The sequence below is a fragment of the Polypterus senegalus genome, chromosome 17 (genome assembly GCF_016835505.1).
Source record: "Polypterus senegalus isolate Bchr_013 chromosome 17, ASM1683550v1, whole genome shotgun sequence".
Taxonomy (NCBI): domain Eukaryota; kingdom Metazoa; phylum Chordata; class Cladistia; order Polypteriformes; family Polypteridae; genus Polypterus; species Polypterus senegalus.
This window is the reverse complement of record NC_053170.1, coordinates 72,571,253-72,598,333: the sequence shown is the minus strand read 5'-3', so window position 1 is coordinate 72,598,333 and position 27,081 is coordinate 72,571,253. Positions and strand designations below refer to the sequence as shown.

General features: G+C 37.6%; 1 protein-coding gene across 3 annotated transcripts in view; it reads right to left on the bottom strand.

The window, feature by feature from the left end:
- LOC120517560 (potassium voltage-gated channel subfamily KQT member 4-like) overlaps window positions 1–27,081 on the bottom strand; it is a 191,037-nt gene that overhangs the window by 58,642 nt on the left and 105,314 nt on the right. For 2 of the 3 annotated variants that reach the window (XM_039739960.1, XM_039739961.1), the window contains exons 2-10: window positions 23,477–23,567; window positions 23,259–23,385; window positions 22,503–22,678; window positions 18,412–18,537; window positions 16,865–16,975; window positions 11,877–11,972; window positions 8,949–9,037; window positions 4,986–5,141; window positions 1,711–1,767 (exon numbers count right to left, since the gene is read on the bottom strand). In XM_039739960.1, coding sequence (XP_039595894.1) covers window positions 1,711–1,767; window positions 4,986–5,141; window positions 8,949–9,037; window positions 11,877–11,972; window positions 16,865–16,975; window positions 18,412–18,537; window positions 22,503–22,678; window positions 23,259–23,385; window positions 23,477–23,567 — 1,029 coding nt within the window. The remainder of the gene's footprint in view (window positions 1–1,710; window positions 1,768–4,985; window positions 5,142–8,948; window positions 9,038–11,876; window positions 11,973–16,864; window positions 16,976–18,411; window positions 18,538–22,502; window positions 22,679–23,258; window positions 23,386–23,476; window positions 23,568–27,081) is intronic. The other variant, XM_039739962.1, reaches the window with a different exon arrangement.

Genomic DNA, 27,081 nt, shown 5'->3' with positions numbered 1-27,081 from the left:
ACAATAACATTATTTTTCAAAGTCAATTAATGCAGTTGCTGCATTTCCAACAACATTATAAACAGTAACATCTGGAATCAAACATGCTTTATAAAAATGCATTGTGTCTTTTAGCATTTGGTTACTGTGGTCAAACTAAACATTGTCTCACAAGAAGCAGCAGGCGCACCATAGCCTGGTATAGTTAAATAAACAGCAGTGTATTTCAGTTGAGGTTACTCATACTCTAAAGGTCACAACTATATAGGTGCTAGAAGAACAGTGGAAAACTAGCAGATCCTATTAAGATGCCCATGCAAAGAGCAAAGGGTATGCAAAAGAAAGCATATGTACAGTAAATAGCTCTACACAGAATCCACGTGAAAAGGCATTTGGCATCTCATAAAGTGACATAAAGAAGTTGAGATTTGAATTGATTGTTAATACAAAGTCCAGGTTAAAGAAGAGCTTGGATAGAAGAACCACATTTTTAATTGTATTAAGGTTCTTAGTAGTTTGATTTATAATAAAGTTTATAAGTTTTGTTTAGGGTAATCATCTGTGACAATAGACCAGGATTAGGGGACAAGTGCTTTTAAAATGGACTTGTAGATGTCACCTAATTTGCAGCAGTGGCATTTGTTGTGGAGGAAAGATTACTCTAGGAGAAGAAGGTATAAAGCCCACTAGTCATGCTGAACATCCCAGTTTTCGAAGGCCAAGAGAGCTTTACAAATCAGTTGAGCATTGAACAGGTTAGTGCTAATATAGTATATTCACTCTAGATATTTAGGTAAGTCTGAAGTCATTTCCGTTTTCCTCTCAGTAGATTATCCAGGCACAATGAAATACCAATACATGTTTCTTAACTGCTGTGGTTTGTCCTAATCATGCAAACACAAGCTCAACATGCATAGACACAGTCCCATTTTACCAAAAAGTGAGTGAAGCCCTATGATGATGTGGTCTTGCAATGTTCCAAAAAGATCTCCACCATATCTCACTGGAAATCCCACTAAGATAACTGTTAGCCATTGAGATCACTTTAGTAAAAATATAATATAGATGTGATCTTCCTTATTGTTCAAATACTATTAAACCTAAACCAAGATATTGCTTATCTGCATTTTTGTGACATCATGGAGGAGATGACTCTTGAAACCATCTTTCTCAACAGCAGTCAACAAAGTGTGGCAAAAAAAAAACAAAACAGTAAAAAAGAACCCTTTATTGAACTTTGCAGACAAAATGCAGTTGTGGTGCACTTTAGCCATACTACATGACCATAATGAGAAAGAAAATAGATTTTCAACATGAAGTTGCTTTAAATGTATTGTAACTTTTAAAGATGGCAAATTGCAATGTACAGGAATTTAGTCGAAAATCAATTTTATTTTTCACCTTGGCACCCTATTTATTCTGCTTCATCTCTTTTCACTACAACATGCACAATCCCTCTCCACAACCTAAGACAAAATACAAGAAGTCCCCAAGGAAAAGTTCTTAAAAAACACACAACCACTAAACAAAATCATCTTATCACAACTTAAAATCAAAAGTGCATCCACTCAGGTGTCAATGCGAAAAAAAGCCAGCAGGCCTAACAGACCTCTGACCCAAGGGCTTTACACAAGTTTAGCAGCTCAGCATGCACGAGGATTCGCTCATCTGACATTCCGGAATCAAGAGCACTGGCATGAGGGCAAGGCACCGATGCAGGGCGCGTGATACCTCTGCTTGCGGCCGCCGTGAATCCAGAAGAAACTCCGCTTACCATTAAAGAGCTGACTGAGGAGAGACACAGAAATCAAGAGGACAAGAAAAGAAGGTTAAATCAAGGAATGAGAGAAGCAGGAGGGACTTAATATAAGGGGGAAAAAAGTGAATTCTTCTAGGGAATTATAACGTTGTTAAGAAAAAAAATAATAACTTGGACAATGAAGGCAGCAAACAGAAGAATGCAATTGAACACATTTTAGCAAAAAAAGGTTAAAGCATATACAAGAGAACAAAGTAGATAAAAGGACATTTAGATAAGAACAAAAAAGAAAAAAGAAGTTTAAGTGAAGAAATGGGGGCAGGAAAATTAGTTTTTTACAAGTAAAATACAAATTGAAGTAAAATGATAATAAACACATAAAGTAAAAGAATGTATATATGAGAGAAAGAATAGTTAACAAAGTAAATAAAAAGGAGTTTAAATAATGTGGAATAAGGAGATAAATAAGATGGCATAAGACAGAAAGTGGGATTTAAACAAGAGAAAAGGAAGTCCGAAACAGAGGAGGGAAAACATATTTTAAGAGTACAAAATTAAGTGTAAATATGAGAAGAAAAGGAATTTTAACAAATGGACGTATTTAAGGAAAAGAAGTTTAACAGAACAATAAATGCAGAGAGTTTTACAGGGTAAAAAATATGAAAGAAAAATATTAATTACAGAATTGCTAATTTAAGTATAACACAGAACAACAGAAACATAAGTGTGCTGTATTAGGAAGACAATGGCTGTTAATGATGGGAATGTTAATGAATGACTGAGATGGGTTTAAGAAAAGAATGGCAATGAAATGTGAATGTAAGGACTGAGGCAAAAATATAGCTACTTTTAAAATAAATAAATCATTTTAGGGCAGAAGAACATGCAGCCAAGGAAACTGGGACAGATAAGCAACAAAGAAAATACGTTTAGAAGGAAGTGCGAGATACTTGCAAGCAATGACGCAAACTCACACGTAAGAGAGATGGAGGAGCGTACACCTAGGAGCCTGGCAACCCCAGCCCTGTACAGGCTGTATTGTAGGGATTCCTGCCCTGACTTGTGTTTGATGCCAGGAAGGAGTTAACCAAGAACTGGGATTAGTGGTGCTTTTCTGGGAAACAAACCAAAAATCTTTTTTTTTTTCTTAATATAATTCCCATCAGCTTGGTACGGCATGACTTAATCCGTTTATTTTCTTCACAGTTTTGTTTTTTCAGTAGTGGCTGGTTCTCAAAAAATGCTGTGCTCAAGTAGCTCCTTCACAAGGCCTGAGTGACTGTAGAATTTCCCACCTTAGCTTTCAGCGTCCTTAAGTGTTGTGAGCAGTTCTTGAGATATGTAAATACATAGGCAGTTCTAAACAGGTCTTTTTGACTGCATAACATAAGAAGCACTTGCAATGGAGAGATGGTGATCAGTAACAGAGAGGGAATTTATTTGAAATGTTTGCTTATATTTATAAAAAAAAAAAACTTTTAAGCCAGCCCTATGAAATATTTGTGATGTTGCTCTTTTAAGTCTTCAGTGAGGTCTGCCTTGATAATAATTGCCACCGCATTAGTATTCAAATGCTTACTGTATGCTAGATACGGTTTTGCCGTAAGTTTCCCCAGTATATGGTTTCACCCTCTCCTCCAGAAAGATCATTCCAACCCATCAAGGCCATAATCATTTCGGGGAATCGAGATGCCAATCAGACCAACAGACGTGGACACATATCTTTTGTTGTAGAGTCCAAAAGAAGGAAGAACATCTGGAATACAATATTTTTTTCTCAGATGTATGCTACAGTAAGCACAACCAAAATTTACCCACAAGCAGAAAGGGTCATGCATAACATCCAGTATATTTATTTAATCTAGTCATTGACAAAGAAGAAGGAAAAAGAGTCTGGAGAACAGAATCAGAAGGCAAAGATCTGAAAGCTATCAACACAAAGAGCATACGGAATGCTCTTTGTACATTTTGGGAAATGCAGTAGATCTCCTGAAATGAGTATTAGCTAAAGAAGTTTAACAGCTAAAGCAGGGTCCCTATCAGCAAAGTGACCTCCTCCACAAAGGAGAATTCAGACACATATTTATATCTCAAATATCTATTGCTTCATTGGTCAACTGTAATTCTGACATCGTGAATGTCAGCATTAAAATGGGTTTTGATGTTCAGTTCAGATTAAGTCTAATTTAGGAGCACATGATTTACTGTGTCAGCAAATCAATTATGAAATACTTCATTACCTCTGGACAGGGGGAATGAGGCTGAGGTTATCTCTGTCAGTGGAGAGTGGCAACAAGCTGATGAGGTGTGCGGAATAAAAAAGGATAGCAAGCTTCTTCTAATATCAAAAGTATCCCAAAATATTTTTACGCCACCCCAAACCGTAAAACACAGAGATTTAAACTATAAAAGAAGAGAAAGAGTGGGACTACAACACTCCGCTAATATGTTTGGAAACATTAAAAAAAAAAACAGCTAAGCAAAAAGCAAAGTAGATTTGCTGTAAGAAATATGAAATATTTCCCTTCCATGACGCCTCCAGGGCTCAACAAACCTGAACAAGGCCTCCTCCTTCTCTCTGTGTTTACTGCGGTGAATAGATGTGACATGAGAAAGATAGGGGAAAAGACAGAAACAGTAACAGTAAGGAATAAAGTACAAGTCTTTGAAGAGATGAAACTGGAGTCACAGCCCAACCCCAAGTCTCGCAGAGAAGCAGGACATTCAAGTATGGTGGCAAGGCAACTTTACACTTATTATTACTATTATTAATATTATGGTTTGCTATAAGGTGAAGATAGACAGGGAGGTATGTCATAAACCTAGCAGGGCCAAAACATAGTCACCTGTCCTTACATCTTCCTGGTGTCACTTGCTTCTATTTGGGGGTGATCTGTACAATTAATAAAATGACTAGGGAAAGGCAGAATGGTTGATCACAAATGACTGCAGTCATGGGTGAGTTTCAAGAAAGTGATACCACTGACAGGGATCATGGCACAAAGTAAACTCATGCATTATGGAAATAGGATTCTGAATAATAAAGAAAAGTAATCAAGGTGATGTCCATTGTTAACCACCTGTTGTTTCATAAATCAGACAAACAGAAAAAAGAGAAATGCATATTATATGCAAGGTGAAGGTTCATTTGTGTGTGTTTCCAGACGTGCACACCTCATCTTGAGATGGGGTTACCCACCATTCTGACCTGTGAAGAGCCAGTACACCAGAACAAGATGAGCCCTACCTCTCCCCTAGCAGGTCAGGGGAAACTTGTGACTTGTGTTCCATCAGAAGGCCGCCATTCTGTACAGCAGAGTTTTCATTAAATTTCTTCAGGGCCAAATTGCGTACACCTCTGGCCCGTGAGCGGTGAAGGTGGCTAAACAAGAGAGATAGCTCTCTGGGGAAGGGTGGGGATTGGGTTGGTGGTAAGGTATCATACACAAAAAGAAGAAACAAAAACAATTTGGAAATAAAAAAGAAGGATGAAATAATATAAACTGTGAAATGATTTTTTTAAAAAGACAGTGCTGTTAAATAAGCATCACAGGATTATCTGCACTGATAATTCAAAAGTTGAACCAGTCTTGAATTGCCTGTCTTTTTAAAATCACCTAATCATTAAATGAAATACTTAAAAATAATGACAAATTGAATGAAATTAAACAAAAGTCTAGAAAGTAAACAAATTAAAAATAGGATTCACTTCAAAATACAGATGTGTTAATTATATTGAAATTTAATGCTTGTGCACCATGACCTCTGCATGTAAAGACTAAGCGAAATTTGGTGATTGGTCTTTTCTAATAAGGTAATGCTGTATTTTGAAGTGAACCCTAAAAACAAAACTAGTAAACCTTGAAAGGGGTACACACTTGGAAGATCCTACATTGTGGAAAAACTCGGAGGTGACCTGGGTTTGATATCATAGTAATTGGGGAGAACTTAAGATGACTTTGTAAAATATGATTTAGGAATTGAGAGGGAAACTTAACAGCATTTGCATTTTTAATACGTTTGGGGGTCCATGCAGTTTTTTCTTAATATCTACTACTCCACTTAACATAAAAACATGGCAGCCAATATCTAATTATTACCCATAAATGCACTTTTATGGTTGTAAAAAGTAGGCTAGTGCAGGGTCATTATTTTCTTTTTCAGCTGAGTCTCAAAATATGCAAGCATAACATAAATGATGTATGGAATGCAGAATTATTAATATTCAGACCTCTTTGCAAATTTCATGTATTGTACCTAAACATTAATCTTAATAAACAGATAAATGATCTAAAACAAATTGTCAATAATCATTCATTTTTCACATTGAAAGCTTCGAAAGCATTCCATCTATTAAATGAATGACAGTGAGGCTGAAAATCAAGTGGCCAGGATTAGATCTTGCAAAATGTCAGTGTTGGAAATACATATTTTAAAAATACTCATCAGAATGTTCTGGGAGTTACACGACTTGGAATCCCATTATTTTTTTCTGTAACAGTTTTATGTATAATAATGAAGTTACATTCAGAATTACATTGTTCCTTACCTATTGAAATGTTATAAATTAAACACTAAGTTCAATTGTCTATAATAAGCTAGAACACTTCCACCAACAAATATTGTGGTCTTTCTAATAAATCCTGTGTTAAAACGTCATACCATCATGGAGCCCAGTTTGGTCTACACCAGGGGTGCCCACACTTTTTCGGCTTGCAAGCTACTTTTAAAATGAACAGGTCGAAATGATCTACCTACATTAAAATTATATATATATATATATATATATATATATATATATATATATATATATATATATATATATATATATATATATATATATATTTACTGAGTATACTTTATACATAAAATATATATTGTTATACCTTGCATAACTGAATAACGTTTATGGCACAATAACAATTCAATACATTACACATTTATGGTCACTACAGTATTTGGATTTAATAATCTTCATGAAAAGGTTGACTCGCATAAATAAGTAGAGCCGAATAATGCAGTCAAGGAGGTAGCTCTTGGAAGGACTTCTTATGCTTTATGATCGAGTGACTCACCCAGAACGATGCTTCGGTGTGTCTGCCTTTGCTTTTGAATTCAGCTGAGTGAAAAATGACGTCTGTCCGATTAACTGCGATTTTAGTTCCCTGTCCTTTCTCTTTCTCAGAACGCTTTTCAGAAGGAAGTCAGTTTCATAGTTTTTATGAACAGTTCGAAAATGCCTTTCCACGTTTTCCTTCTTTGGAAGAGCAATGATAGATTGGCAGATCAGACAAACGCACTTCAATTGTGACATTGTGAGAAAAAAAATCCTCTTCCGCAATTCCACATCCAGCCCATACCCTTCCCAAACAATTTATTTTTGAAATCCCTTCTTTAGTCGATATAAATTGGAAGGCTAACCAGAGTTTTGTAGCAGCTTGCGTGTTTGATCGTGCGTGCGGGATGACCAGTGTGTTAGAAGAAAAGAGATCTCAGACTGGCCTCCCTGTATGTCAATCAAGTGGCAAATGGCATAGGGAGGATATATGATAGACTAACGTTTAATTTTTTTTTTTTTTGATTGCAACACAATCTACGTACACTACCTTTCCGATCTACCGGTCGATTGTGATCGACGTCTTGGGCACCCCTGGTGTACACTGTGTTATTCATTAGTGTTTGTGTATTTCAGTATAGTATGTGCATTTAGTCTAGAACTTGGGGAGTTACAGACTAAAGGTTTTTTTATATTTGATAATGGCCTTGCAAATGCTTTATTAAAACTTGCCCTTAATGTTCTTAATTGGCTGTCAAGAACAATACCAGGAATCACAAGTCTGATGTACCTCATTTTACATACTGTACACCACACACAAATCACTTTACTTATTATGCAGGTTGTCAACACCTCTGCTCAGTTCACTGCCTTAAAAAGGATGTTGCTTTATGTAAGCTGACCAGTAACAATTATGCATTTTTTATTTTTGTTTTCATATGACATCAAACACCTAGATGGGTTTTAATTTAATCCTTCTAAAAACAAAAAAACAACTTGTGGATTGAAGAGGAGAAAAACACATTACATTCCCACTGGAACAAAAATGGAGTTAAGTTGATTACCAAAATCTCAGGAAGAAGTCCTATTCTTAGGAAAGAAAGTAGCTGATAAGTTGTGGCTAAACTGAGACTGGGAGACACTGGTGGGTTTCTCACAATGCCTCTGAATCACTGAGAAGGCATTTGCCACTACAATAGAAATATACATATGTATGAGTATTAGGCAGGAATGTAACTTAAAAGTTCATCATTTCCTGACTTGAATGTAAAACAAATGTGTTTGCTTGTCTTTTTTGGAACTAATTAATCACTCGACAATAATATCAGCTGTTGTGCTGGTGTACACATACAAGAAACTGTCTGCACAATTATGGGCTCTCCTAGGGGAGAGTAAGTGTTTATGTAAGAGGTTGTATATATTTTTGTATATGCACAGTGTAAGGTTTAGTTTCTTCATGCACCATTTGCTTTTTTTGTCTTTATATATAATTGCTATTTGTCGGTTAATATAGTCACCAGATTGTTCTCTTCAATATTGTTTTACTTGGCATTTACTCATCTCCCCAAGGTTATATGATGTATTGGAGACCTTAGACAAATTGATAATAGGTAAAAAAAATGAGCTTGTTCCCAAATCTTAACCTACACAAATACATCTGACTTGGGCAAAATGTTATAATAACATATAATGCGATATAATAAATTAAACTCTCATTATCTACTCTATTGTCTCCAGCAGACCCACGTGACCCTGTAGTTAGGATATAGCGGGTTGGATGATGGATGGATGGATGGATTATCTACATTTATATATGTAGATTGTGCCTACATCCTTCTTGGAAAGAAGGACTTTATTCCAGCTCAAGTTCTAAAATGTGGGGCTTCAAACTTTAGTTATTCTTCTTCCACTTTGTACAGTTCATTTCCTTCCAAGTATTTTGCAGATGTAGCAGTCATACCCTCTTTTATAGCTTGAGACACAACTCAAAACAAGGTATATAATGATAGAATCAAAAGCTACATTTCTATTTATAGAAGTCAAGCATGACAAGATGGAGTGGTTGCCTTAGCAGAATGGTTTATTTTTATTTAAGGGTACGACTCTCCAATCTGCTACTACAGCCTATCAGCCTCCCCACATTTTCACACCTACCTGAATGATGGTAGCATGGTATCATAGAAATACCAGGTCGCAGTCAGGTAAGAGTGGTTCACATCAGTTGAATAGAGTCGCCAAGCAGCCTGTTGGTAGACATTTTTACACAAACCACCATAACTTTTTATTTCAGTCATACTTATATCTATATTATATCATAATCAATGCATAAAACAGGCACATGCCATCATAGAGCAGCTCTTAGCATACAACCACAACATACTGTATATTTGGGTTGAGTAGCTACCAAGCAGTATCTTAGAAAACTGTCAAAAGAGGGAGCAAAATTCAGAAGCAGATTTCAAGCTGTTTATCTACTGGATTCACTCTCATTCTTCCATATATTTGCCTGTCATCAGTACACAGCAGGCACATCCATTCATTTTTTGTTTCTATGATTTTTAAGGAGCTGTCCTGGCAGCAGTGGATGCCATTGGTGGACAGAAAGCATACTGACACTTGTACAAAAACACATCTGTAACAATGTAGCATTAACAGTGAAGATGAGTGCAAAAGGACACGGCCAATTTTACTAAAACCTGAATTTCAATTTGGGGCTCAAGTGTTGTGATGGTCCAGTTTAACTCAACACCTAACCATTGTCATCGCTACAATAATAAACTAGTTTGCATTTTGCAAACATTTCTCCACCAGTTATGCACATCATGTGCTTCTAAATATGTGTTAAATATACAGTATATAGGGTGTAGATTGCCAGGAACTCCAAAATACAATATTATCATAATACTTGGGTCACAATATGGTAATATTGTGATTTATATGTTCTGCAATATGAGAAATATTTTGAATCAATTCTGCAGAACATTGCAATTTATTGTTCTCCTTTGTAATTGCCACAAGCTAAAGTTGAATTTGTATCCCTACTGAGAAAACAAAATGCCAATCCATTATGTCTAATGGACTCAACTCTTCCCATTTCAATATTTATTATTGTTTTAGTGGATTTCAATTGGTCTCTAAAGTAAGACTGGAAGCACTCAGTTATTGTATTCAACATTCATTGCTCTCCCAACAGGGTTGAGCCAATAATTTAGAAAAGAAAGATTCTTATTTAAAATATATAATTAGAATATATGTTGTCATGGATGTCACACCATTACTTGGCTAGGGGACTGGGAGGAAGAAAAGGCAAGAGTCTTCCTCTCTTTGGAGCAAACAATTTGTGGAGTATCTCAGCATCCCAGCAGGGGTGAATAAAGGATCCTTACATGGATGGAAGGACAACTTAATGGAGAGATCAGGTAGGACTCCATACCCTAAATGGCAGCAATCCTGGGGATTGGTATCCAAATGGACACCTGCACAGCATGCTGGGAACTTTATGTGAGTTCCCATTGACTGGGAGATGCTTCCAATGGGATATGCCCTAGTACGGGATAAAAGGATTCAATCTGTCTAACCCAGGCGAGTTGGAGTCAGGTAGAAGGAAAGCAAAGCTCCCCAGCCAGGAGTGGAGGAGAAAGGAAGAAGAGAAGAACGATGATGTTTGTGCTTGTCTTAAGGTTATTATACCAAAAAAGCAAAGCCTTTGTTAAGGCAATTTATTATAATACACCTTTGATTTGAACCTGGAACTTGTGCCTGAGCAGTTTGTGTCTGGGGTTTGGGGTGCTGAAACACTCCCCAGTGGTCACAATGCATATGTTCATTTAAAACTATGCAGGCTTCAAACGTATGTTTCCATATGTGATACATGTTACTAACCATTAACATCATATTTGAACAATAAATGATTTCTGAAAAATCTTAAACAGTTCATTATTCAAATACTGATAAAGCTTTTGTAAGAATTCACCTCTTTGGTTAAAAAAAAACAACAAATATATTTCTTTAAGCAACATTAACAAAATTTTCACTTGAAGTACAAACAACAAGCATTGAACAGTGGGGACACAATGCATGTGAACACTACACTCAAATCTAATAAGCAATTTCAGCTAACATTTCTTCTACAGAAAGAAAGAGACCAATAGGGTAGAGACAGTCCTAATTCACAGTGTGCCAGAGCACTTTATTTTCATATCACAATGTTAGTATTTTACAGCTCGTATTCACCTGTGTCTTTCATGTTGTATAGTAAAAACAAAATGAACCAAAATGCTCAAAATAAATGAAGACTGACTATTTTTTAGGATGTCTCCAACAATGCTAATGTTAGCAAATATGGGATTACAAAAGTGGTGCATTTTGTGACCGAAGTATCTTTAAAATTTAGCTCTTTCCGGTGAAGTCAAGGGTGACATTTTGGCACAATAATTAGGACCACAGCCTGATGACTCTAGAGACCTGGGTTAATATCCTGGCCCGGTCAACTTCCATCTGTCTCCTCTTTTCTTCATGCACTTTTGGTTTACTGGTGACTCTAACCTGTTCATGTTTGATCAGATATGTGCATGAATGTACTCTACTGCAGGCTGGCATCTCACCTAAGGCTGGTCACTGCCTCACATTCAGTGTAGCCTATATAGATTCCTGCCCTTGCATTCATGTATTGGACCAAGTAGGTTTGGAAAACCGAGGCCCATTTCCAAAAAGGAAGAACATAAAGAACAATTTTTAAATTCAAAGAGTAATATTTACTATGCAATGTAGTACATTTAGCTCAAACAAGTACCAGGTTGTACCGACTGTCTTTTAAAAAAAATCATGATTGGGGCTGCAATAGGCCAGAGCTACACCTCACAGAAATGGTGTGAGACAGGATCACGCACTGCCAGGTAAGCCAGTCTGAATTGTTCATATTTTACAGAGGATACATTCTGTAACTAACAAACCTCTTGTATTTTTTTCACATTGATGCAAATGGAAGGCCATTTGTAATGGGTGCCAGCTTGATAATGTGGGCAGCCCAAATTTTTACCAGACATGGTCAGCTGGTTCCCAAATAAAAGAGAAACTGCTTACCTGAATGAGGTTGGCAGCTGGTGCCCGCCTCTTTTCAAAATGCTTCTGTCGATGCTGCTCCTGAACTTTCAAGGCAAAGCCAGAACCTAGAATTCCCTGTGAAATTATAGCAACACTAAGTTGGAAAGAACTGAAGTAGAAAAACAGAAATATTTATTAATTTGCTAACATTAGCACACATAGAGGATCCATTTTACAATTTCATCTGCAATAATGATTATTAAATTGCTAAAACTGTAATATCAAAAGATATATAACAAACATGAAAACTGGGCAAAATATTGGCCAGACTCAAAATTGTCTTGCAAATGGGGACAATGATCTCTGGAATCTGTCCAGCTGTTACCTTACTGGCTGACTTAAAGAATGGGTGCCCTTTAGGTTATTGAAAATAATCAACAACATCAACTAACAGTGTCACTGTGCTGCCAGTTGCTTGTTTAGGTCCTGCTGTACTCACAAACTTCACCAAAGCAGTGGCAACCCAAACCACCATGAGAGTAAAGTAGCAATGACCACAGTGATCAGAGACATGGCACCAAAAACTTCTCTAAAATGAAGGATTTACATCCACATTAGTTATATTTCCAATAACAATGCTCAGTTTCACTTACTCTTATTTTGACAAAAAAAAAAATGATAATTGTCCACAAAATTATTAATTACTTGAAGTGGGCAGTCAAAATGAATTCATGAAGCATCATACCTTGAAAATGTAGGTGAGATCCCTGCTGTGCACTACAGTGCCTTCTTAAATATTAAAAATAAAATATAATTTATATCTTACATCTAGTGATGAGCGAGCACCAAAGTGTTCGGGTGTTCAGTCCGAACACATTATGATGTTCATGTGCTCTACCGAGCGCCCGAGTATAATGTAAGTCAATGGGAGACAACCAGGCACCCCCTGCTCTGAAGAGGCGAGGGTGCCTGGTCCATTGGAAAAGGTCAGAAAGTGACAGGAACACCACCCAAATGGACCGGGAACAGCATGGGGACGATGTCTGGATGCATCTTGGACTCCCAAGTCGCTGCTGGGAACCAGTTTGTCTGAGAAATGTGCGGGTGGAGACTCAAGCATGGCACATGAGCACATGTAGTGCTCATCCGAGTAGCGCCATGCTCTGAGCATAGTGATGCTCGAGCCAAACACATGTTCGGCCAAGCATGCTTGCTCATCACTACTTACATCCCATTATGGTGGTGTCTAGTTACATTGACAAGATGCCCAACTGACAAGTGTTGAAAAGAGAAATCAGCAAGTTGGGAGAAAACATGACCAAATAATTGCTGAAAATCTCTGCAACTGGAATAGTGGAATAGTGCCATAATGGCAACCACGTGTAGACAGAGTGAGTGCTCCAGCAGGATGGTATTCCCTATCATCAATGGCTCTTTAGTAGTGAGATTGCAACGTGTCCCAATGACATTACAGGGCCTGCAAAACAACTCACTGCACACTAAGAGTGCCTGACCTTCTAACCAAATGAGCCAGGAAATGGAAAACAGTATAATAACTCTAGGCAGGTTGGATTCATCTGGCTATGAGGGGAAGACAGAGAGTGAGAGAGAGAGAGAGAAAGGGAGCAGGAAGCTTGAGAGCTGCTGCAAAGATCTGGCTATTAGGGTCTATTTAGGGATAGCATCAGAGTCATCAGAGAGTGCTTTAGCCTGGCACACTAAAGACATAACACTTGCATGGTACCATAAATGTTAGAAGAATTTTGAAGAGAATAGACTATTAGTTTGACAATCCTGCTCACCTAGATTTTCCAAAATAAAATCAAGTAAAGATTTGAAGATCCCTAAACTCTTAATCTCAATCACACTATTTGCTTATTTATTCCATATGACTGTGGTTCTATGCGTATGTTTGAGAAAAAAAAAATTCTAACAATTATGTGAAATGTTTCTTTAACAAGTTTCTATCTGTGACCCCACGTTCTTGTTGAAGAACACATTATAAAGTAACAGCTGGGATTCACTATAAGAATTCACCTTAATAATTTTAGGTACTCTGCTTCAATCATTTCATCTTTTAATCTTCATTTAATTAAAATGATTCAATGAAGTGTAAAGTAGATCAGACTAAAGTTGTACTGAGTCTTGGGTTGGTAGAAGAATTCACAGTGAAGAAAGAGATGAGTGGAGCAAAACTGAGTGAGAGTTAGAGCGGAAGTAAGGAAGGAGAATGTTTTGGTGGTTCTTAGAAAATGGGCAAGAGGGCAAATCATCCCATTTTTCAGATAGGAAAAAAAAAACAAAAAACTATATTAGTGGCCAGGAAGGAAGCAGGAATTTGTGTTCTTGCTGTGTGGATCTCTCCAATCTTTGTGTTTTATAACTTTAAAGATAAATGTGTTTGGGTCATTTTCTAACATTAAACCTGGACTTGTATGTGCCAGTATATTGAAGGACTGTCCACAGACAGATAGATAGATAGATAGATAGATAGATAGATAGATAGATAGATAGATAGATAGATAGATAGATAGATAGATAGATAGATAGATAGATAGATAGATCTTTGTCTCCTAAGGAAAAAGTGGCTTTTTCCACGGGTCAGAAAGAAGGACTGGTTTTATTTAATCCATTGGCCGTTGCAGTTTCTGTGGGCAAACTCGCATAGCTGTGGGTAGTTGGTGAAGTAATAGGGGTGAGACGCACCTGCACGGGAGGGTGCAATCATTCTCAATTACTTTATTGACTATCTGCAGTGTGTGATTCAGATGCTGCACCCACGTATAAGTATGGGCTTGCACAGAAAAAAAGGGAGAGAAAAGGGAAGAAACAGCACAAAAGAACTGTGAGAATGCCAGCCAGCCAGCCAGACAGGAGAAAGGCAGCAAAGTCGTTTGGTCCGGGTAGGAGCAAGGGTTTGGTGCTGTAGGTTTGAAATGTGCCCGTTGATTATTCTTTGAAGAGTGAGTACGATTGAGGTGGCGTCCTCCCTAGGGATCAGAGAGACATCCACATGTGTATGAAGGAAGACTGGAGGACAACCGACCCCAAGCGGTCTGGCTGATGCCACTCAAGGTGGCTAACACAGGGGTCGGGAAGAGAGGACCTACATAGTAGCAGTTAAAATATTTCTTGTAAATCTCAACTTAAACAATAATTTAATCAAATCAAATATAAAACCAAAGCTATTTGCCACTGCCAGGACATTAACGTTTTATCTAGTTTGTTATAGAAAAACAAGTTACCCACAGAGTCCAGAGGCATGATCACAACATTATAACAGGCACCTTCCGAGCTACAACAAGTCAGCATTTCGAAATCTGTTTTCTTTTTTATCTGAACACATACCAGCAGAAACATTTTGTTTTTATCAGGGAGCAGCATAAACAGTCTGTGTTCAGTAGCAACTCTTTGAGGGCTAATATTTTTTCCAAAAAACTCAGTTATCTGAAAAGTGCACAAAACAATGGTTTCACACATAAATCAACATAAAACATCTGTTGCTGCCTGTTGTGCCTACTGTTGACGCCTGTTTGCAGTTTGTGGCAGCAGCAGCTGCACGAGGGGTGACTCGACAGCCAGCAGGAATGCACAGTGGGCTGGCTGCCTGGCTGTCTTTGTGAGACAGGTGCGCGAGTGTGGCAGTTGTAGTGAGACGCCATATGGTTTGTACCATCTGCCATCGTGTCTGTCCTCCCAGGTGAACGTGGCCACAGATGCATCAGCTTCACGAACATATTCATCACCACGATCAGCTGGAGACCGATCAGCTAATGATGGTACCCACTTTTGTTTTCGATCCAAATCTCCAGATCACTTGCATCAAAATCAGAGTCTGACAAATCAGAGTCTGATGCAGCGATAATACAAAAAAGTCATCCATAGATTATTTTGATTTGAACATTCACTTTGGTATCTCTTCACATGCTATTTTAGAAGCTGTTTGTTCTTCACTACTCATGCACACGCAGGGAATCGAGGTCAAATCTACAAAGCTAACTTTTCTTCTAGCAAAAACGTATCGAAAAGCACTGTAACAAGAAGATCACTTATCTCTATCGGTCGCTAGCGAGACTGAAGCTTTCAAAATAATAATAATAATAACACATTAACTTGCCCAGCCCTAATATTAACACAATATAGTGTGAACATGTACCAGAATGACTAAAAAGCAAGCTCCATGACTCTCCCTAATTCACAATATTTTCCAATGAAAATCTCTGAGTAAATGTGACACCGATTATGTCAAATGGGTTTATCTCCATGACGTCTATAAACTCTAAGTACACCATTTATGTAATATTTTTCTGATGATCTGCATACCTAAAAGTTGAGGACCATTCAGAATAAAGATGTACGCAAAGTGTGACTTTTAAAAGTAACCATATACCTCCAATCACGGAGCCAGCAGCAGATTTTTATTTATATTATTGTTAGTTTCATGCTCTCATTTGGGCCACATGACCCCTTGTCTTTTTCCTATCCCTTATTCCTTTTCCCAATGTTTGTTTGTTACTTCCCATGTAGCCTTTATCATAAAGGAACATGGCCCACATTTAATCAAACTCCTTCAGGTATAGCTGCAGTTACTGAAAGAACTGAGGAGCTGTCCTGTCCACAGCATTTTGCCCCATCTCTCTCTTTCAATAGGTCCTTAATAATTCAAAATTATATTATTTGTCAGAGGTTTTCTGGCACCTTGATTCTGGCCATTTTCTGGATTATGTTTTTATTGCTTTGGACTTTCACAAGATGAAGATTTACAGTATTTTGCTTTTGGTGATTTTCTGACTTTAGACATATTATTGTCTTTAGGAATTTGTTTTTAGCTTTGATTATTAAATATTTTCTATTTTTTACTTTTGTCCTCTTGTTGCTTCTGTTACTCAATGTATCTTGTTCTTTAAATAGATGTTATTTTATATCTGTAAATATATATAGAATTCTGAAACTATAAATGCAAACTGTGCTATTTAAAAATAAGCTTAAATTGCAATTTTATGCCGGCAAGTGTCCTTCGCACTTACCGCTGGAAGAGCAAAGAATGAAACGCCCAGGAGAGCAAAGCCTGCAGCCAGAACACGACCTAACCAGGTTCTCGGAGTCTTGTCTCCATAGCCAATAGTAGTGAGAGTAATCTGCAGAGGAGATAAAATGAAACAAACATCACTCAGTATCAAATTAGCCTTAGTGCGGTTCTCCACCTTGTCAGGCATTCAAATTCCTGTCTCAAAGAGAAAACTAGAGGATGTAACAGCCTGTAATATATGAGACATGGCTGGCTGCTGAAGCTGTACTTGTGTGGTGGCAGAGCTAAGGGAATCCCCCTACAGAGAAACAGCACACTCTGCTATTAGCAGGATGATATGCTGTGCCTACAGCCTATAGAGCCTAGAAACTTGGACAAACTTCATATGGAAGGCTGTTTCTTGTCTTGCACATGAGCTGCTTACATATGCATACTTTTATATACGTATCCAAAATCCCATGACAGGAGAAGAATAGTTTCTCTGACGTTTCAGTGTAGGTCTATTTTCTGCTGCTGGCTGACAAATCAGCAAACGCTGCAATATTTCACAGAGCAATGCACACAGATTCACGTGTTAGTTTAGATTCTTCATACAGAGCCAAAACATATCATGGACAAGAATGACTTTAAATTCACAACATTGACATATTTATATAGATATTATGTCACTACAAAACACTCATACAGTTTGTGAGCTAAGATATAAAGAGCTAAGAACATCTCATGAAAGGGATTTTATCAAATGCCAGCTTTTTTGTCTGCTCAAGATCAGGTGCTAACTCTGGATGGAGTTTCAGCCGATCCACTGCAGGACACAGGCACAGACTTTGAACTGGGAGTCACAGGACCATAAGGAGAACATACAAACTTAGAATAAAAGCCAACAGTGGTTATCCATTATATTTAGCATAATTTGGAAAGCTAGGTTTTATAACAGTACACAAACCAGAAGAGTGTGAAATGCACTAACCCAACACCTTCATCATATAGTCCACTGCACTTTTATGAAGAACTTGTTTAAATGTTTTTAAGAAATTAATTTTAGAAATATTTGTCAAGGGGAAGGACAACTTTTGGTGTCCCTATACTGTACATGTGTATTGATGCTTTATTTGAATAAGCTTCACTAAGTTAAGTTCCATGCAAGTGGTGCTGTCATCGCAATAAAGTAAATGTGCCATCCAACTTAAAATTCTTTTTTAACTAAATTCAAAGAGACATTTTCAACATAAAGCCTGTTATTATATGTAAGCTTCCTGCGTAACTTGCATTTCTTGCTTGTGATACCTCCGTGGAGCATTAACAACAACAACAACAACATTTATTTATATAGCACATTTTCATACAAACAGTAGCTCAAAGTGCTTTACATATTAAAGAATAGAAAAATGAAAGACACAATTATAAAACAAAATAAATCAACATTAATTAACATCGAATAAGAGTAAGGTTCAATGCCCAGGGGGGACAGAAAAAACAAAAAAACTCCAGACGGCTGGAGAAAAAATAAAATAAAAAAAATAAAAATTAAAAGAGGATACTTACTGTCCCCCACCACAGTGAGTCAGCGTAGGTGGCAAATTCAGTGTTGACGTCTTTTTCTGCCAAGTAGACCAGGAAAGAGGCAAAAATGAGGACCAGAAATCCAATGTACCAAGCTGTGATGAGCTCCTGCACACAGATAAAGGCAAACTGGAACTGTCAACACATTCAGGTTAAATGCCATTAGAAAATCATTCAAGCCAAAGAGTTGTTAACAATATCTGAGCACACATACCATCCAGGGGCAGTCGCAAGCATACACACTTAAATTCCTTTAGAGCACAAAGGACACACAGTTAAAACCCATTCATTATTAGCAAACTCAATCAAACCATAAGTTATGTGCTTTTGCAGACCTTGTTCTTTAATCTCCATGAAAGCAGCTTTACTCTAAACATACTAAGCGCATAATTTCAAATCATCTCTGTGCAATTTTATGCCACTTTGTGCTTTAAGATAAGATAAATTACAGAGAGGAGAATCTATAGAAAGGTCTAAACCTGAAAAATCCCTCCATTATCTACACTACTTCCCAGACTGAGAGTTTATACATGATGTCATGAATCACAAATTATAAACCACATTTTTTCATTTCCTTCTCAAACCTGCTTTAATCCAATTCAGGGTCCTGAATGCAAGGTAGGGAGCCAGTCCATTGCAAGGCCCACTCTTGCAGACCTGCACCCACATACAAACGTTTTACTCATTTAACACCCACTTCTGATGGCATAACTGTACAACACCTGCAATTGTGTTGCAGTAAGTAAATACACCTTATTGCAGGACTTGGGGATAGGATGGGGTCAAAAGTGGGCAGAGTTGTTTGACCAAGTATAACCATGTAAGTAAGGTATGGCGTTTTATATATATATATATTTATTTGTTTAATTCACTAATAATAATATTTTTTATTTATCAATATGGTAGTAATTATATTGTTTTTATTGTTTGTTCATTCATCGTTATAATTGTAGTTCATTATGTACTTAATGCAGAGGTGGGTCTTGTTAAATACTAACAGTCTGCCTTCTGCCTCCACCACATTCCATGTTTGTCTCTGCGGCTTCAAGGTGTCTTGTGCAAATCTCAGTAGAAGCAGTTTAGTGACATGATTTTCATGTCCATAAAAGTGAAAAAGAAAAGCAATTTAACCTATATAAAAAGGCATGAAAGATGGCTTGGTGACACTTTATGCTACATTGGATAAATGTGTATTCAGTGTTCCCATTACACTAAAAACAACCGCAGTGCTGCATTTGTAAGGATTATATTGATTCAATTTTTCTGTGATATTGTAATTTATCAGCACAAAATGCCACAAAAATCTATTACTATTGTGTAGCCAACAATTTTAGCTTGAGACTTCAGTACAGATTTTAAATCTCTATTGAGTACTTTTAAAATGTTGTGTTTAATAAATTTGAAGTTCAATAGCACATTAATCTTTTCTTCACTGAATATGAAAGCAATATTATCCACATAATATTATAAAATGGTATTAAAAAACTATTAATAGTGAAAGTAGTTATTTCCACTACTACTGTGATTTCTGAATATGACTTGCATTTACAAAAGTATGTCTCTCTATTACAGTGGTTCTCAACCTGTGGGGCGGGCCCCCTTTGGGGGGGCGCAAAGTAACAAAAAGGGGGGCGCGAAGATGTGAAAAAAAGAAAACAAGAATCGAAAATATGAAAAATCCATCTATTGAAACCAAAACAAATGAACTTAAACTACATTCTGATACTATAAAAATAAATATAGAGTTAGATAAATGTTGATATTAAGTAGGTATAATAAAATATTCATCCATCCAACCATTATCCAACCTGCTATATCCTAACTAGAGGGTCACGGGGGTATGCTGGAGCCAATCCAGCCAACACAGGGTGCAAGCACCAGCGCACCGTAGATAATAAAATATGCATCTATGATGTTATTAATTAAAAAAGAACAAATTGGTATTAGTGGGCTCCTTTCAAAAAAACGTTAGGGGGTGCGATTAAAACTGTTATGAAAACTCGGGTCGCAAATATTTAAAGGTTGAGAAACGCTGCTCTATTATATAAAATAATCCTGAGATGAGACAAGACTTTTTTCAAGAGATTTTTTCAAGTCCTGCGAGACAAGACTTTGGCCATGAGATTTTTTCAAGTCCTACCCTCCTCTAAACCATATTCAACCACACACACCTCTCATTCGTGTGAATGCTTTTGACAGTCACAGTTCCTGCTCTCCCAGCTCTTATACATTTTTACATTTTCCTCACTTTAAGTTCTCAATTAAAGAAGACGTATTATGTCCAAATCGTAATGAAGAATTTCATCACGAAGGGTTATCAACAGAAGAAATGAGTACACGGGCAATCATATCACCGAAAAACAATGAAGTTAAACAAATCAATGGCAAAATTGACGATCAGTTACCCGGCAAATTGAGACAAACATTTGAAAAAAGTCGTTTTATTTATCAAAGAGAAAGAAACAAAATTCAATCAAAGGCAGTTATACCTTGCATTGTCACGATGAAAGTCCAATCACAGAATCAAAATTCAATATGATATTGATGAAAATGTAATTCAAAAAAATGTTTTTACTGAAGTTTTACAGTAAAAGTGTAAGTTTAAAAAATATTTGCGTGTTAATTTCAAAGCCAAACAGAATGAAATTGTATTATGCAATGAATAACTCTAATGCAACATGAAACACAATTTACTTTCAAATTATTACGTTTTACTACTCTCTGTAATGTAAAATAGTTAGTTCTATTAGGCATATGTAGCAATTCCCATCAAAATAACAATCTGTTTAAATTGTACATTCGCATCCCCATATGCAAGCGGCAGAACCGCCCGAGGTTGCTGGCAAGCAAAGTGAGCAGGGGGAAAAGCCCCCTAGTAACACATAAAATTAAGATAAAAACTCTTTGATGAAGTGACTAGAAAATGTTAAAATGCTACAACTTTCAAACTAGCTAACTGAATGCACCTTAATAATGCACAACACATATCTTTTCTTACTTGCGCTTAATATGTGGTATTAATTTATGTAGCATTATAATATTGTGGTTTGATGAGTTAATGTTATCTTTGATTTGGCTGAGGATAGCAGGTACAGTATGTGTGACGAGAGACTGTCTGCCTTTAATCACTCTTTTTTTCGATATTGTTATGTTTTTGTTGTCATTTTATTCAGCACCCATGTTTTCTACCTCAGTAAACTGAAGGGACTCAAACTGACTCCCATCTGATTTACCTTTTATTACACAATGCATAGTGCAGCAACTGAGGACTTGCTACAAAGACTTGGGGAGAACATGGAAACTCCACTTAGACAAAAGCAGGGCAGTACATCTCTGCTACAGCAACACCCCCCACTGTACTGAACATATCAGTCTAAAAACATCCAGGGCATACAAACCTTAATTCAGGCAACTAAAGACCAGTCACAAAGCCAAAAGGGGACAATATCAAAAAAGTCTTACTAGAATCATAATCTATGATGTTAGCATAAAAACTGATCAGGTGGAAACTGCATTCAAAAGAGTGGCTGTAGGGAAATACATTTTTTATCTTATGTCCAGTAGGCAGTGGGCTGAACGGTTTCTAAATCTTTCCACTTGTTGACCTTCCATCAAGCAAAGCACAAGCTTTGAACCACTTCCAATACACATGCGTTGCTAGTATTTCACTCAGTGCCAAAGACATTAAGAGGACATACATTCTCTTCAATTCTAGAAGTGTCAGCCATGAGGCAACAATATCACTCAATCAGAGACACATGCAAAGACTGGATGTACCATGTGAACATATTTCAAGTATTTAACATTTGTTTAGTACTCTTAAGGGGCCAATTTTAGCAAGAAATTAAGTTCTCTACTCATAACAGTTGAGTCATCAAACCTGCACTTTCCTGACAAAGTCATGAATCTATTGATGCAAAGTGTTTTTTAATTGTAATGACATCATTTCTAATATGTGACTACAGAGCTCATTTGAAATAAAATCTTAGTGGCACTTTGCTGTGCAATGGCACATTAATTCACATTCTAAAAGCAAAAATTGTCCATTACTATCATAAAGACTGTTCCTGTACCTTACTGTGTGCATATACCACAGATCCGAGGAGCTTCCATGTGCCACCCCTCCTGTCCATCCGTACCATGCGTAAGATTTGAAGAAAACGCATGCTGCGCAGTGCTGAGGTGGCAAAGATGTTCCCCTGTGTCCCAGCGGCAATCACGGCCACCGATGCCACAAAAACAATGAAATCTGAAAAGCAGGATGGACAGCCTGTCAGCAGAACAAAACAAGCTGATATGGACATGGAGTTAATTAGTTTTAGTAATTTTTGTAGTTCTTTTTGAAGTGAGTATGGCTAACATATACTGGGTGTCATTTGAGTAGTGCTCTTCCTAATGTATAGCCCACCTTGGACTCAGTTGGGTTTACCCTCGCACAGACTCTGGTACTGAGTTATTTCCAGGACAAGAGGCTGCTCCCCCTCACCTTTCTTCCTAGTGTGACAATGACAGAGCTTACCCTCCAGCTGGAACCACAAATCACAAATTCTGTACAACTTTGATTGATGTGATATTAGTGCTCAACTTCCCAGTTTGGCTGGGGAGATGTAGGGCCACCTGAAGGGGGTCTGTTTATAATAAAGACTCCCATTTTTATGCAGGTCCTTTTAGTACACAACTCTCAAAATGATTTAGGCATCAGAGGAATACCAATCAGAATTGATATTTTATGGCATAAGGTTTAAAAGCAGATTCAAAAAATGAACAGAAAAAAAAATTAGATAATGAAATGGTGAACAGAGTAATTTTATTACAGTAGTATGACTAACCTATGACACAGAATGGCTTTCTGGCAAACCTGAGCCGCCCTTGCCAACCACGATAACGACAGCAGCATCCTGCTGACCAGATCCTGATGATATACTCCAGCCCAAACACAACTATCATGGCAAACTCCTGAAGGAGGTGAGAGAGAACACAGAAAGAGGTGAGATGCACTTTTAATCATGAAAGGTGAGGCGCAAATAAGATGGTGACAATTGCTTACCAAAATGAAGAGGCCCTCATTGGCCATTTTTTGGTGGTCTGGGATGGTAGAAAAGACTGAAAGCACCAGGCAGCTGAAGACCAGAAGGAATCTGCAAAGAGACAAAATAAATAAGAAGGGGAAACGCAATTTAAAAGGCATCTCATTTTAGGCCATTGAGGCTTCCTTAGAAGAAAGAGAAAACAGCACATATACTGTAAATGAGTCAGCCAAAGTTGACAGCCATTCTGCCATAAAACAATTGCCCAAAAATTATTTTTAAAGCATAACGTTCTTGGTGATTAAACTTTGGTCTTTCAGACAGGCTGTACCTGGTAGACATTATCTGCCTACAGTATATATTCACTCTTTGGTTCCTATATGCGTTAAAAGGTTCACTATTGTCCCAATACCAAAGAACAACAAACCCTTGTGCCTAAATTTCTACCAACCTGTTGTACTAACCTCGGTAGTCATGAAGGTTTTTGAGAGGCTCATTAAAGTCTTAATTACAGCATCCATCTCCAGCTCCACAGACCCATTCCAGTTTACTTACCACCCCAATAGATGAACAGAGAATGCCATCTTCCACATCCTGCATACTATCCTCAGCCACATGGATATGAAGCAGGGGAACTATGTAAGATTGCTGTTCACTGATTCATAGTTCAAGTTCAGGTCTAAATACAATTGTCTACCCCATAGACTGTTCACCAAGCTGAGAGACCTGGGACTTAACAGGTTTGTATGCCTAGTATGCCTAGGTTTTCAACTTCTCCATAGGGAGACCGTGGATGTTGAGAGTTGGTATTTGTGCCTCCAACATTATCACACTTAAAATGGGAGCACCATAAAGCTGTGTACTCAGCCCTTTGCTCTACACCCTCTACACTCCTGACTGTGTGGCCACATATGCGTCCAACTCCACCATCAAATTTGCTGATGACACAATGGTGCTGGGCTTCATCTCCAACAATGATAAGACAGTATACATGGAGGAAGTGGAGAACCTGGCATCATGGTGTCAGAAGAACTGCCTCCAAATGAATGTCAGCAAAACCAAGGAGTTGGTGGTGGACTTCAGAAGGAGATAGCAGTGGTCCTACACAAATAGATCAATAGAGTCACAGTGGAGAGGGTATCTGGAGGTTCACAACACAGGAGGATTTGACATGAACTGTTCATATTCAAGCCAAATCCAAATAGGCAAGGCAATGTCTTTACCATCATAGGCAGTTAGGTAATTTTTGGGTTTCTCCAGTGATCATAAGAACTTTTTACTTTGGTGCTGTAGAAAGTGTCTTGATTCAGAACATCACCTCCTGGTTTGGGAACATCTGCATATGGAATTAAGGAACTACAGAAAGTGATCCAGATGGCAGAACCCTGTACAAGATCTGATCTATCATCTCTGCAGGATATCTGTACTTGGAGATTCATGATCAGTGCAGCTAGGATCATCACATACTCAATTCATCCCAGAAGCTATCATTTTGGTCTACAGAAATCAGGCAAACAGAGCATTATGGCCAGAACAGAGAGGCTCAGGAGAATCTTCTATCCACAGGCTATAAGACGACTTGCCCTGGATGTGCCTCCACAATTTTTTTCAACTGTTCATTAACACAAACTGAATTCTCTATCTCATTGCTTCTTAGCTGCCACCATGTCATTTATATCTATTGTAACCAGTACACTGCACTTCACAGTATAAAAATATTCTATGCTCTTATATTTGCACACAGCTCAGATCTTGATTACTTGTAATGCTTTGGATATATAATATTTCCATATATATTGTATCACCTTAGTTGTACCTTTTAAATTTTCGTTTTAACTTAAATTTCTTCTTTTTTTTGTTTAATTTTTTAAATTTAAATTTAACTTAATTTAATTATCTATTTGTTAACTTTATTGCATAGTTGATTCAGGGCCCAATTCACTACATGTTATACTTGTGTATGTGACAAATAAAGAATATTGAATATTGAGAATATGCTTGTAAGAATGTGCCCAATCAAATGTTGTTTCATATACTGCCTTTCATAGATGCTATTCCCACAAAGTATTAATCCACATAGTTTCAGGTTCAACCACCAGCTCTAATTTAGTCTCCCAGGGCAAAGTGATTCTTGAGGAAAAATACACATCTGAGGACGACTTGTTAAAAAGTAAAAAAAAAAAAAGTTAAAAACTTATTATGAAAGCCAGTGGGGCAGCAAGCACAGGTGGGTCCACGTCCTCTGCCTGGGTAATCCTTAAGAGTTGGCTAATGCCACTCCAAGTTCATGAATATAGTGAAACTGCTAGGGGGTCTTTGGGTTGTTTTTTATCCTGAAGACCAAATGCAGCTAGCGATAATATAATTTAAAAAACTGTAGATAAAGCCACCTAGAGTATGGCCACAAAATGAGAAGGAAACATTTTTTATATTATGCAGCTTCAGAGATAACATTGTCATCATCAAAAATATTACTTAAATGTAATTCACTGCTAGAGGTAAAATATAAAGCGATATTAGTCTTTCATGTGATGCCAAGATCTACACGTAATTAGATTTAGTCAAATAATTATATTCCTCATCTTCCAAAACTGCTACCAAGTTACATTGCCAAGTAGAGGTGCATCCCACAGTCACTGTCCTCTTGACACGGCCGTTGTTTCCCATGATGTTGCTTCATAATAGACTGCAAACTAGCAGGCCTAACTTTTATACCTTATGTTTACTGTAATTTGTAAGCAGAACAGGAAAGAAGAGCAGGTTAAATGCCAGAAACTGGCACAGCAACCTCATGTAAAGGCTTGCGCATGCACGCGCACACACTCTTCAAAGTAACTGCTGATGTTCTGACATTTGAAACATCTCCACTGAACCGCAAATCGATGGTCTGCTCACCAATGAGGTACTGGGAGAAATCAAACTAAATCTAAAAATGCTACATCCATAAAATATGACAGAAGAGCTGTTAGGTCAGCAGGTAAGCTGGCATGCCACCTTCTCTAAAGGTCAGGAGGTCAGCGACAGAGGACACTTACTCACATTTCATTACCTTCATCTTTAGCACTTCTCAGTGACTTTCTCATTTGCAAAAAGTCACTGTTGCCAATGCAGAGCTCAGCAGAACAACAAAAACACATGCATTAATTGAACCTTTCAAGTTTAGCTTCAGTGTTCTGTGAAAAAGCATGGTGTGTCGTTTTATTTTGAGAGTATTTACAGAGCCTAGAAGGAGAACATTTTAAAACAAAAAATGCAATAGCTTTCAGCGCACAGCTTGATTCCTGATTTTTATATGGGCAGGAACAGCAAATCCCTTCTGCATGACAAGCTGCCAAGAACCCAGCATCGCTTGTGACTTTCACTCTGCTGACACTGTGGCATCACATTTCTACACAAAAGTATTTTAAGATGCTTTTCTCACAGCCTCGATATCGATGCTTGTCTTGGCCAGTGATCCAAAGACTGGCTGGCAGCTTTAGGTCCACTTCCAAAGGGCTAAGGGCTGTTCTCCACACTGCTGTTTGGCCCGAGCACACAGGCTACACTCAGGCAGCCATGTGAGGATGGAGTTTAGAAATGCTCTCCAACCAGCCAATCAGGGAGCAGCATCCCATCAGGCTAAGCA